Source organism: Peromyscus californicus, unplaced genomic scaffold (assembly GCF_007827085.1).
Source record: "Peromyscus californicus insignis strain IS unplaced genomic scaffold, ASM782708v3 Scaffold_8__1_contigs__length_139910024, whole genome shotgun sequence".
In the NCBI taxonomy this organism is placed as follows: Eukaryota; Metazoa; Chordata; class Mammalia; order Rodentia; family Cricetidae; genus Peromyscus; species Peromyscus californicus.
The window spans coordinates 39726393-39738926 of record NW_026294606.1 but is presented as its reverse complement, the minus strand read 5'-3'; the positions used below and the strand labels follow the sequence as shown (position 1 = coordinate 39738926).

Here is a 12534-nt window from a genome sequence, read left to right as displayed (position 1 = left end):
ATTGGCTTCTGCAAGGAAGGTGCCCTCTGATCTCTGTGAATGCAAGGCACACGGGCATGCCTACCTCCCACCCCCACATACAAATAAATAAATGAGTAAACTGAAATGAATGAATAAAAAAAAAAAGAACAAAATAAATGAATAAAAGGAAAAGTGTCCACTCTTTGGTGACCTTCTAAGAAGTGTCCTGCCCCATCTGATAAGTCAGTTGAATCAAAAAAGTTTAACTGTTCTCTTTTTAAGCTAAATTACCCCTTTCTTTTTATTTGGAATAATTTGACATTGTGTCAATAGGAAGCAAACTCTCCCTTCCTTTTCCTACAGATTCCAAAACAACAGAGCCCTCAGCAAAGAGGACGTGACTCTTTGGTAGAGATTGCATTGCATCCTTGATACATTGGGTCCAATCTCGGCACTACAAAATGAAATATAATTGTAATCAGTTTTCAGGCCTTGTAATCCAAGTACTCCAGAAGCAGAGACAGGAGGATCACCACAAGTTTGAGGCTAGCCTGGGCTACATAGCAATTTGCAGGACAGCCAGGGCAACACTGGGAGACCCTCAGGGGAGGGATGGAGTGTGGTCTCAGGACAGCACAGAGGACGGACTCTGACCTCAGAGGGAAGGTCTACTGCTGTGGTGCTGAGGCCTCTCTCCTCTTCCCTTTTATAGTCAGGCTCACAATGTCTTTTCAGGCATTACCCAGACAATCCAGTAAACCAGCACCTCTCACAGCCTCTATCCTGTTGACAAGGGCCTAATAGGAGCAGCGTTGATGCGCACAGCAGCCTTCCATTGTCCCATTCTCAGACTTCCTGTAAGTGACTATCTCGAGCCCCTCATAGGAACATCGTGTGAACAGTTTCTCATTTCACCTCCAATCTATGCTTTCAGGCAGGAATCGAAAACTTTCTGTATTCCCATAATGCCCTGCAGAGAGCTGACTCTGTGTTTCTAAAACGCTTCATGATGGACATAAATCTTTACTCCTCAAACTGGCATATTGATTGAAACAAAAGTGGTCATCAATAATTCACATCTTACCAAGAATGATTTTCTGATTTCAGAAGATAAACCAGATGCACATCGGCCAACCCAAGAAGCATGTGGAAGCGACCCAATAAAGTCAATCCTCTCCACTAATACTAAAGAGCTCCCTGAAGTGTGTACATCAGCGTGCACGGAGGAGAGAGTGTTTAAATGAACTCCACAAAAATGGTCTCCACATGGAACAGTTTTAAAGCCAAAAGGAAAATAAAATTTTAGTTCTTCAAACGAGACAAACTCATATCACAAGGGCTCATCCAAGCATTTGTTCGATTTTGACAAAACCAAATGCAGCACATTGGGAGCCCAGGGATGGGACAGGCACTTACTTATGATGAGGTAGGGCAAAGCGCAAAGTTAAATTTTGGGGGAAAAAAGGAAATCTAAGCATTTCGCGATCATTTTACAAGTCGTACCCCTAAAGCATATCATTGAGAACAGTGACAGGAGGGGTAGAAAGGGACTCCTCTGGTCACCCCACCACAAATGGGGTCCTTCCACTAACCTTCCCTCTTTCATCTGACACACACACACATACTGCTATTGTCCATTTTCTTTTCTTAAATTAACACATAGAAGTGTGGACTGCTGTGGTCAGTGTTATTTGTTAACTTGGCAGAATCTAGAATCATCTGGGAGTCTGGCCTCTGAGCTGGCTTGTGCAGGATTATTTTGATGACATCGAGGCACAGCCTGTTCACTGTGAGTGGCACCATTCCCTGGATGGGAGCCTGGACTGCGTCATCGGACAAGGGAATTGAGTAGCAGCCTGCACCCACCATCCTCTGTGTCCTCGCTGTGGATGCCGTATGCTCAGCAGCTGCCAAACTCTGCTCCCTTAACTTCCCTGCCCTGAGAATGAGCCCCTGAACTGTGAGCCACAATCAGCCCTTTCTCCCCTAAGCTGCTTGTCAGAGTATTTCATCACAGCAACAGCAAAAGAGACCAAGATCACCAGAACTCTATAGAACTGTTCACTGCTCGACACGCCCTTCGTTTACGTGTGTCATCTAGCTTCCTCAACTCTTACCATACATGCTCCATTTTCCCCTTGAGAAACTGAAGAGTTCCTAGAGAGCATCGTGCATGAATTGAAACATAACTCTCTTTTCTTCCTTCATCTCTTTGGTCTTAGCATTCCCAGTCATTACATTAATGATAATTGTGTTCCTGATGATACAGTTCAGTGGTCATCAGCAGGCTGGCCCTAGTTGACATACACCTTCCCTGAATTTGCTGCTCTGTCTGAACCCCTCAGTAAAGTGGATGGTAACGCAGGAGGAGTGGGCAGAGCTGGACTACCCACTTCCATCCTCTGAGTTGACTTCTTCAGCCACCTCATCACACAACATGTTACACTTGCAGGGACAAGCAGGATCCTTCAGAGCTACCAGGCTGCTGAACCAAAGCATAGAAACCACTCATAGTAAATGCCATCCTGAGTCACTCTTCACTTGTTACAACTGCCTCTACTTCCTCCACCAAACAACTTCTTTGTGAAAACAATGTTCTTTTCCTCTGTGGCTATTTCTTTAATCAAGAAAAATATAGCAGTATACCTGATGTTGAAGACAGAAAATTCTGAATAAGGCAATAGCTCTGCCCCCAAGCAATGTCAACACAGAGAGGGAAGAAACCTTCACAGTCAACACTAATGCACGGCCTACGTGTGCTGGTGCAGGCCTATAATCCACTGGGAAGGTGGAGACAGGAGCATCAAGGCTATCCTCAGCTGCACAGAGAATTGGAAGCTAGCCAGAACAATAAACAGCCTCAGTAAGAAAGGACTCTTAGACTTGCTGACAAGGACGATTGCTCAGAGCCATTTTAGTGGATACATACAGGGGTCATGTTTCTGAATGTTACAGAATGAGGAGGTTAGGCAAGTAATGATCTCCAGGAGAAAAGTCAGCTCAAGAGTGTTGAGAAAACAGCTCTTTGGGGTCAGACAATTCCAGGCCTGACTTTGTGATTTTTTAAATACAAAGCTAATCTCACGGTACATGCACTATACCTGGTACACGGTATATGGCTGAGTCTACTCCACAGTGGCAGAAGGTGGTACCTGCTATAGGTATACAAGGCCTAGAATGTTTACCATGTCAAAGTCTCCCAAGACCTGGTTAAGAGGGCTTATCAGGTCAGGGAAAGGGGAGAATTCAAAAGCAAAAAGACACTATTAATTCCTTAAAATCCTAGATGAAGACAGGAGACAAAAACCAATGCCTGAAAAGCCATGGGATTTCAGTGTTTCCATTAAACATGGCAGTCTTCCCTGGTCATCTGGGGCGTGGCCACCAGTAGTCACAGAGGGTCTATTCTTCCTGTATTTGAAGGCCTCAACACTTCAAGGTATATCTCCCCTGAAGCCGCTGAAACGACTCCAGTAGGAAAATAGCTGGTCATAAAATCCCAAGGACTCCCCGAAGTGAAAGGTGGCAATGTACCCAGTGCATAATGACTCAGATAATTCTGAACGAGCCCCATGGCAGAGCTAAGCATCCACAGTGCTCTCCTGTGTGCAGCTGCTTTCCACGAGAAGAGGGAATCTGATGTGAAGAGCGAACACCAAAGATGGTGCGGTTTTGTCGGGCTTTGTTTATTCATTTGTTTTTGGGGGGTTGTGTTTTGTTGGTTTTTTTGTGTGAGATTGGGGGCTGCCCTCTCAAACAGAAAGAGGTTGGAAAGACATTGGATTAAGAAAGAAGCCTACATTTTGGTATCTCATTAAGGGAAAGGAAGCAAAGGTACAGTGTTAACAGTCTTGTTGCTTTGAAGGCTAAACACTGAAAACAGGGCTGAAGTGATGGCTCAGTGCATGCTTAAAAGTACGGCTGCTCTTGCAGAGGACCTGAGCTTGGGTCGCAGAACGCACAGACCAAGCTGCTCACAGCAGCCTGTAATTCCTGCTGCAGGTGACCTGATACTTCTTCTGGCTTCTGTGGGCACTTACACTCAGGAGCACATATGTGCTCCCCCCATTAAAAATAAAAATAGATCTTAAGAAAAAATTAAAACGTGCTAGTAACAGTAAGCTATAAAATACTCAAGCAATATTAGTCCCTAACAGGGGGGAAATCAGATTTTTAAGACCTAGCAAAATCTAAATAATCCTTTTCTTTCTCAAAAGTTCTGGTAGGTCAGAAATTTTTTTGTTTTTGTTTTTGTTTTTTTTGACAGGTGTTTTGTTTTTAAAGACAGGGTTCCTCTGTGTAGCTTTGGAACTCACTCTGTAGACTAGGCTGGCCTTGAACTCACAGAGATCCGCCTGCCTCGGCCTCCCAAGCACTGGGATTAAAGGTGTGCGCCACCACCGCCCGGCTAGGTCAGAAATATTTTTAAAAATTTGTCTTGACACATATTACTTGACTGTTCCCAATTGTGTAATGCATGTGAACAGCTGAGATGTCAAGGAGGGCAGGTTCACTGAGCACACTTGGAGATAACGACGACGACGACAGTGAAGTAGATCCTGTCAGTGTCTCTCGACCTTCAGAGACAAGCGCCTGGCTCCATTCTGCTGTGGCTTTCATCTCAAGCTGTTTGTATGTTTTGTTTTTAATGTTTTGATATGGGGTCTTAGGTAGCCCAGGCTGACTCAAACTCTGTACATAGGCAAAGATGACTTCGAACTCCTAATTCTCCTGTTTTCTGACACCCAGGCTGGGATTATAGGCCTGAATCATCGTCTTCAGTTTCTGTACCAAATGTATTTTTGCTATTCATATATATTAATGATGAAAAATAGCATCTGATCCCATGAAACATAAATAAAACTCAGCTTTCTTCACCCCCCGTCTTGAGCCGCCACCGTCACAGTCTCCCAATTTTTAACACTTACGAAGCAGCAATTTAAAAAAAATTCCCTTCAGCTTGTAGCATCTAGGATTCCATTTCTTAATGCAGTTTCTTCTTTCTGCCTCAAATACACTTTCCTCTCTTTCCATCTACTGTGACTTCCCCAAGCCAGCCCTTCTGGGACTGTGCTCTGCCAGCCTCTGCTGAGCGTGAGGAGACAGCGGTGCCCTTACCTGCTGGGTGGTGCTGGTGACGATGCCCTGCTGGAGACGGTAGGCCTGCTCCTGAAGGTATTTTCTAGTCTCGTGATTCCGGAGCAGATAGTTTTCTATCTGGAAATGGAGCACACATATCCCTCAAGATCACATTTTTACTCCTTGGGGAATAAAGTGGTCAGAGAACGAGTCAGCAAGCACGGCCCCCCAGCGGCTCCCTGTCCCACCACCCACACAGGCTCAGGCCCCCCAGCGGCTCCCTGTCCCACCACCCACACAGGCTCAGGCCCCCCAGCGGCTCCCTGACCCACCACCCACACAGGCTCAGGCCCCCCAGCGGCTCCCTGACCCACCACCCACACAGGCTCAGGTCCCCCAGCGGCTCCCTGACCCACCACCCACACAGGCTCAGGCCCCCCAGCGGCTCCCTGACCCACCACCCACACAGGCTCAGGCCCCCCAGCGGCTCCCTGACCCACCACCCACACAGGCTCAGGTCCCCCAGCGGCTCCCTGACCCACCACCCACACAGGCTCAGGCCCCCCATCATCTCTGACCCACCACCCACACAGGCTCAGGCACACCAGCGGCTCCCTGACCCACCACCCACACAATGCTCAGGCACACCAGCGGCTCTCTGACCCACCACCCACACAGGCTCAGGCACACCAGCATCTCTGACCCACCACCCACACAGGCTCAGGCACACCAGCATCTCTGACCCACCACCCACACAGGCTCAGACACACCAGCACCTCTGACCCACCACCCACACAGGCTCAGGCACACCAGCGGCTCTCTGACCCACCACCCACACAGGCTCAGGCACACCAGCACCTCTGACCCACCACCCACACAGGCTCAGGCACACCAGCATCTCTGACCCACCACCCACACAGGCTCAGGCACACCAGCATCTCTGACCCACCACCCACACAGGCTCAGGCACACCAGCATCTCTGACCCACCACCCACACAGGCTCAGGCAGAGCTCTGACACTAGAGTGTATCAGAGGTACTTTTAGTGGGAAGATGAGCTTTCAGATAACTGGAGTCATTGCTGTGTGACTCTGAAACTGACAGAGATAGGCCAGGATTTGGTGGCAGCTGCTGCCAGCTCAGGCTTCTCATTCCTGGGTGTCATGAGATCAGCAGTTTTAACTGCCATGCAGCTCAGAAGTGATTCTCCTCCAAGGAGAACAATGGTGCCCTCTGACTCTCAGCCTCATCTACACCCCAGAACTGACCAGCACCTGGCAAATTATTTTGAGGAGGAAAAGGAAGAGAGAAAGAGCATGTATGGGTGGGGTTTGGGGTGAGGAGGAGAATTAGGGAAAGGGAAAGAGAGGAAGAGGTTGAGGACAAGGGACAGATGGGATGAAGGGAAGAAAATATGGATGGAGGGAGGGAGACAGAGAGAGAAGGTGGGAAGAACAACTATACAAATAGTAACTTTGGTATATTCTAATTTTAATAAGCTACCATGTTTTCATAGTTTCTCAAAACAGGTCGGATTTTATTAGAGTCATAGCAAATAAGAAAACACAGTCCTACACAAAACAAAAAACCCTGAAAACTGGGAAGGCACGAATTATAACCAGATGGAAAGGGAGTGTTTATGAAGATCAATAGACCATGGGATGGGCACTCTGAACAAGAGCGCAGGATGAGTTAGTTAGGATGATGAGCGCCTATAAAGAGGGTTTTCACTGGGCGTGGTGTTCAAAGCCTACAATTTCGATACTCTGGAGGCAGAAGCAAGAGGATCACTGTGAGTTTAGGGTCAGCCTGGGGTACACAGTGAGTTCCAGGACAGCCTGGGCTACATAAAGAGAGCCATCTCAAAAAATAAATATACTTTCAAAGAACAATCTGAGGGACTGTGGCTCAGTTAATTGAGTGCTTACATAGCACACATGAGACTCTTCATTCAATCCCCAGCACCATGTAAACATGGTGATGCATGCCTGTGATCCCAGCACTGGGCTGGTGGTAGCAGAGGACTCAGAAGTTCAAATCTACAATCACCTGGGAGATGGGCTTCTGGGCATGCCTGTGGAGGATAGTTTAATTACTGTTAATGGATGTGGGAAGAGTCATTTCAGCCATGGGCAGACTGTTCACTGGGCAGGGGATCCAGGACTGCATAAAATGGAGAACGTGAACTGAACACAAGCATCTTTCTCTGCTTGCTGACCTCCGAGGTACTGTGAGCAGCTCTCCGAAGCCCCTATGCCTATGGCGTGCCCGTCATGGACTATAGCTTGGAACTATGAGCCACCCTTAACCCTTTCTCTCTTGAGCTGCTTTGGTTGGAGTGTTTTATCATAGAAACAGGAAAAGAAACTAAGACGCCGGTTACAAAGTGTTGGATGTGTGACTGCCCAGTAAGTTTATAAGTTTATACACACACACACACACACACACACACACACACACACACACACACCCCTTCCTAGAAACATTAGCAGCTACAGCGTAAGAAGCGACCGTATGCAGTGAAATCAGAAATGACAAAGCCAAGATAAAAAGGCCAAGCTGAGCTACCTGAGACGATATCTCAAAAGGAGAAAAGATTTAAAGTGGATAAATTGTGCCATCTTGGTTTATTTTTCCCTTCTTTATTGTTTTAATAACGTGTCTTAACCATTTGGCTTTTAATTTGTCACTGCGGTTCTCTGGTTAAGAATGTCTAACAACTGTGAAGCTCTTACTGTTATTACATTTTCATTTTCATTTTCCATATGCTAAAATAACTACTACTCAATAGCAATTAGGAACAATTAAAACCCAGACAGTAATTACCTGCATCCCAGGAAACTAGAAAGCAGAGCCAAAGCTTCTTCCCACCAAACACTGACGAGGCAATAGGAGAAAAGAAAGCTCCCGTCCCCCTCCTAAAGCATCACTGACACCCAGTGCAGACCCCCGTGGAGCCAGATCACATGGGCTTCCTCTCACTGCCTCCCAGCAGCCAGGACTTGCCAAGGTGACACATCCACGGGAAATGTTTTGCTACAGAGGTTCTGAAAAGTGACAGACACTTGAGGCCAGCCAGCCTTGGGTCCTTTGCTCCTTCTCTGTCTTTTCACAGCTGGACTCACACTGGGCCCAAAGCCTGAGAGCACTCTGTTCATTCAGGAGGCTCATCTCACACAGATGTGGTACAGACAAGGCGGCAGGGCCTGTGCTTCCAGACCTTTCTCAAGTCCAGCCATCCTGCTTCACACACCAAGCCAGGAAGGAGCTTTATGGTCTTGTTGTTGTTTTAAGAAGAATATGTGAAGTTTGCTTCTTTTTGTGTATGTATGTGTGGTAGTTTGAATGCAATTGGCCCCCGTAATCTCATAGGGAGTGGCACTATTAGGAGATGTGGCTTTGTTGGAGTGGGTATGGCCTCGTTAGAGGAAGTATGTCACTGTGGGGCCAGGCTTTGAGGTTTCCTATGCTCAGGATACTGCCCAGTGTCTCAGTTGACTTCCTGTTGCCTTCTGATCAAGATGTAGCCAGAACCAGGTCTACCTGCACGCCGCCATGCTCCCTGCCATGATGACATTGGACTAAACCTCTGAAACTGTAAGCAAGCCACCCCCGTTAAATATTTTCCTTATAAGAGTTGCTGTGGTCACGGTGTCTCTTCACAGCAATGGAAACCCTAACTAATGCAGTGTGCGCACATGGTCACGTGTATACAGTGCTGGTATCCACACATGCCAAAGGTCAACTTGGAGTGTCATTTTGGTTTTTGAGACAGTCTTTCTCTCTGGCCGGAACTCAACACTTAGGCCATGCTGGCTACGAGGTGAGCACCAGGAACCCTCCCGTGTCTGCCTCTCCAGGGCCAGGATTAATAAGAACACACCACTACATCCAGCTTTTTATGTGGGTTCTGAGAGCAAACTCAAATCTTCATGTATGTGCAATAAGCACTTTACTGACTGAGCCATATCCCCAGCCCCCCAAAGCTTGTTTCTGAAAATAAATTTAAAGGGAAGAGGAATTACAAGATCCATCTATCTTTGTTGTAAGTCATGACCTATTACTACTGAACTTAGCAGGGTGAGATTTCACTTCACACAGACAGAAGATGTAAACCTATCTCCTGGGGATTAAGAGCTCAGAGCCTGGTTAAGGTCACATGAGGAGGAGCCAAAATAGGCATTGTCCCGGTGAGGAGGTGGGAGCAGGGGCAAGATGGAGGAGGTCCAAACCCAGGGATATGTCTCCAGACATCTCCAGAGGCAGGACTTACACAAGAAGAAAAAGTCCTGGATCAAAGTGAAGGAAATCTGCATTTAAAAACAATTTACAAAGATTGAATATATTTTTGTTTATAGAAAAGTTAAAGTAGACAGAAGACAGAATCTAGCTGTCAAGATGAAAACAGGTTCAGTTGAGCATGAAAACACAATAAATTCAAGGTACAAAATACCCACGCACCCCATCCCCCAACACACACACATACACTGAAACCCACAAGCAAGCACACTTCTACTCTCCTGCACTTCGTTTGGGCCATTTCATATATTCCAGGCAGGCCTCCCACTCACTAGAGATAAGAGTGACTGTGGTGATATATTGTGAACCCTAATAAACTTGCCTGAGGATCAGACGACAGAGCCAGCCACTAGATTAGACACAGAGGCCAGACAGTGGTAACACACACCCTTAATCCTATCACTCAGGAGGCAGAGATCCTTCTGGATCTCTGTGAGTTCAAAGCCACACTGGAAACAGAGCTACACAGTGGTGACACATACTTTTAATCCCAGGAAGTGATGTCTGGGCAGAGAAAGGTATATAAGGCGTGAGGAAACAGGAACTCACTCTCTTCAGGCTGGGGATTTCGTCGAGGTAAGAACTAGTGACTGGCTGTTCTGCTTCTCTGATCTTTCAGCTTTCACCCTGATATGTAGCTTTGGGTTTTTTATTAAAAGTCCATCTAAGATTCGAACAACAAGTGACCTTGAACTTCTGATTCTCCTGCCTCACTCTTGTTTTCTGTCTTTTTTAAGTTTTCCTCTGTGGAAAGTGTATCTTCATGGGGTTGGATGAATAGCTGATACTTGTAACCCTGTTTTTATTTGTGCTTTTCTTCTTTTTCTCTCCCCTCTTTGTCTTCCCCAAAGATTTATCTGATTTTTATTTTTCTTCTCTTCTCCAGCATGTCAGATTTAGAGAATGAGCATTTATAATCTACAATTCAAAGTCTGAAATATCCCAAAATCCAAATTTTCTAAACACTGGCATGTTGTTCTAAGGTAGAAATATTCATAACTGACCTTAGGTGATGGGCTGTGGTGAGAACACCAATGCACTAAACACAGTTGAAAACTCCCTGTGGGGCATGTTCACAAGACACACATAGACATATATAAATTCTTATTTAGACCTGGGTATTAACCCCACAGAATTTCATTACACACCAGCAAACATTCCCAAGTTCTACCCACCAGAAAAAAATATCCATCTGGAAACATTTCTGGTCAAGCGTTTCAAATATTCTTTTTTTTTTTTTCAGTGTTTGTCTTTATGTCCACAATACAAGTTTACAATACATTCAAGTCTACTTCCAAGCAGCATTACACATTTCATAAAAAGTGCAATCCCTTGTCATGAGGACTGCTGGTCTATCTCCATCCTTTCTCACCATGCTGTTACTTGCTTCATGTCACTGTGCACTAAGATACCCAGTCACTTTGCATCTCCACACTGTGACATCCAGTCATCTCCCATCTCCACACGGAATGACATTTAGTCACCTGAGGTCACCACAGCTATGATTCCCCAGTCGCCTCATATGTCTCCACACATCATGACTGACATCCAGCACACTGTTGCTAGTTTTTCATTACGGAAGCAGTCCTCTCTTAGAGCAGTTTGAACTAAGAAAATTGGTTTATTTTGCCTTAATTCCCTCTTTCATGCTTTTCCGCTCTCTCTATGCATTTGAAGAACTTGCATGCAACAGAACTCAGTTTCTGTCTTTACTTCTCAGCTGGGCTTGATAATGGGCGTCTGTAATCCTAGCCAATTCCTAATGCCTTTCCCTTCCATTTCCTCATCTATACAGTAGGGAAGAAACTGAACTGTCTTGTGTGCTATTTTAAAGACTGCACCCATGTTAATGTATGATAAACATTTGAATGGTGTACCTCATGCTCATGTATTAACATATTTGTTAGATGTCCACTAAACATAATTAGGGTATAACTTAATTTTTCCTATTCACATAATATATGTATACACACATGCATGCACACATACATATGAGAGTTCAGAAGAATTTAGTAATTACTGGAGGCTACAAAGTTGGAAAAAGTTGGGGGTTTTGTTTAATTTTTGAGATAGGGTCCACTCTATAGTTCAGACTGACCTTGAACTCAGAGAGATCCTCCTGGGAGTGTAGAAGTGAGCTACTACCCTATACAAAAATCTGGGATAATTTCTTTTGCCATTTTAGATCTTTCCCTGACACTTCCTATTATTCTTTTTTATTCAAAATGGTTAAGAAGGATCTAAGCTAATTTCGGAGAATGAATGATTTGAAAACCACATGGGCTGTTCCTTCAGGAAGCTCAGGGTCTGTGGTGGTCTGAAGAAGAAATGTCCCCTGTAGGCTCGTGTATGTGAAGACTTGGTCCTTGGCTGGTGGTGCATCCAGGGGAGGTTACGGAACCTTGAGAAGGTGCAGCCTTGCTGAAGGAAGTACATCACTGGGGACGGAAAGCTTTGAGGGTTTATAGCCTTGCCTGACTTCCTCTTCTGCTTCTCTGCTTCCTGTGTGTGGCTAGAAATGTGATCAGCTTCCTGCTCCTGCCTCCATGCTTCCCTCGCCTGTGTTCACGCCTTCCTCTCCACAATGGACTCCATCCCTTAGGAACCATAAGCCAAACTAAGTCCTTTTTCCTTCAAATTGGATTTGGCCATAGCATTTGATCACAGCAACAGAACGTAATGAATAGTCTGTCAGGTGAGGAAACCCCAGGAAGGCCACTCTGTCAGGGGAGTGAAACTGCCCCAAGGAGTCACTGTGGGTGCTCTGAACACTAGATTTCAACTCAACAGCCAAGCACAGTAGTGTAGAAAGAGCCGAGTCCTGACCAGAGAAAGGCAATGGTTCTCAAACATCAATGACCAGAAAAACTGGTGCAAACAGACTATTAAATCTTTCCATGGATTCAACATTGCAGTTCCTTGAGATGGGAATGAAAAGTTAGAGCTGGTAATAGACAGAGCAGGAGGCAGACAGAAGGCAGATCCTAGATAGAACAGCATTCTATGTTAGGAAGACCAAGCTTTATTTATCAGAAAAGCTGCCAGTGAGGGATGGCATGAAGGTTTACCGTAAAAGATGCTGTAATTCTTCTAACATGGAAAAGAGACAGGAGTTACCAAATGTGGCAAGATCATGGTGGGAGATTAAAGTCTTGAAGAAAGATATTGTATCAACACAGGGGCAGGAGAACGAGA

At 45.7% G+C, this 12534-nt stretch overlaps 1 protein-coding gene across 12 annotated transcripts in view; it reads right to left on the bottom strand.

Annotated features, from left to right (window-relative positions):
- Carmil1 (capping protein regulator and myosin 1 linker 1) overlaps positions 1 to 12534 on the bottom strand; it is a 256793-nt gene that overhangs the window by 63878 nt on the left and 180381 nt on the right. For all 12 annotated transcript variants that reach the window (XM_052729001.1, XM_052729011.1, XM_052729002.1 and 9 more), the window contains one exon: positions 5080 to 5178. In XM_052729001.1, coding sequence (XP_052584961.1) covers positions 5080 to 5178 — 99 coding nt within the window. The remainder of the gene's footprint in view (positions 1 to 5079; positions 5179 to 12534) is intronic.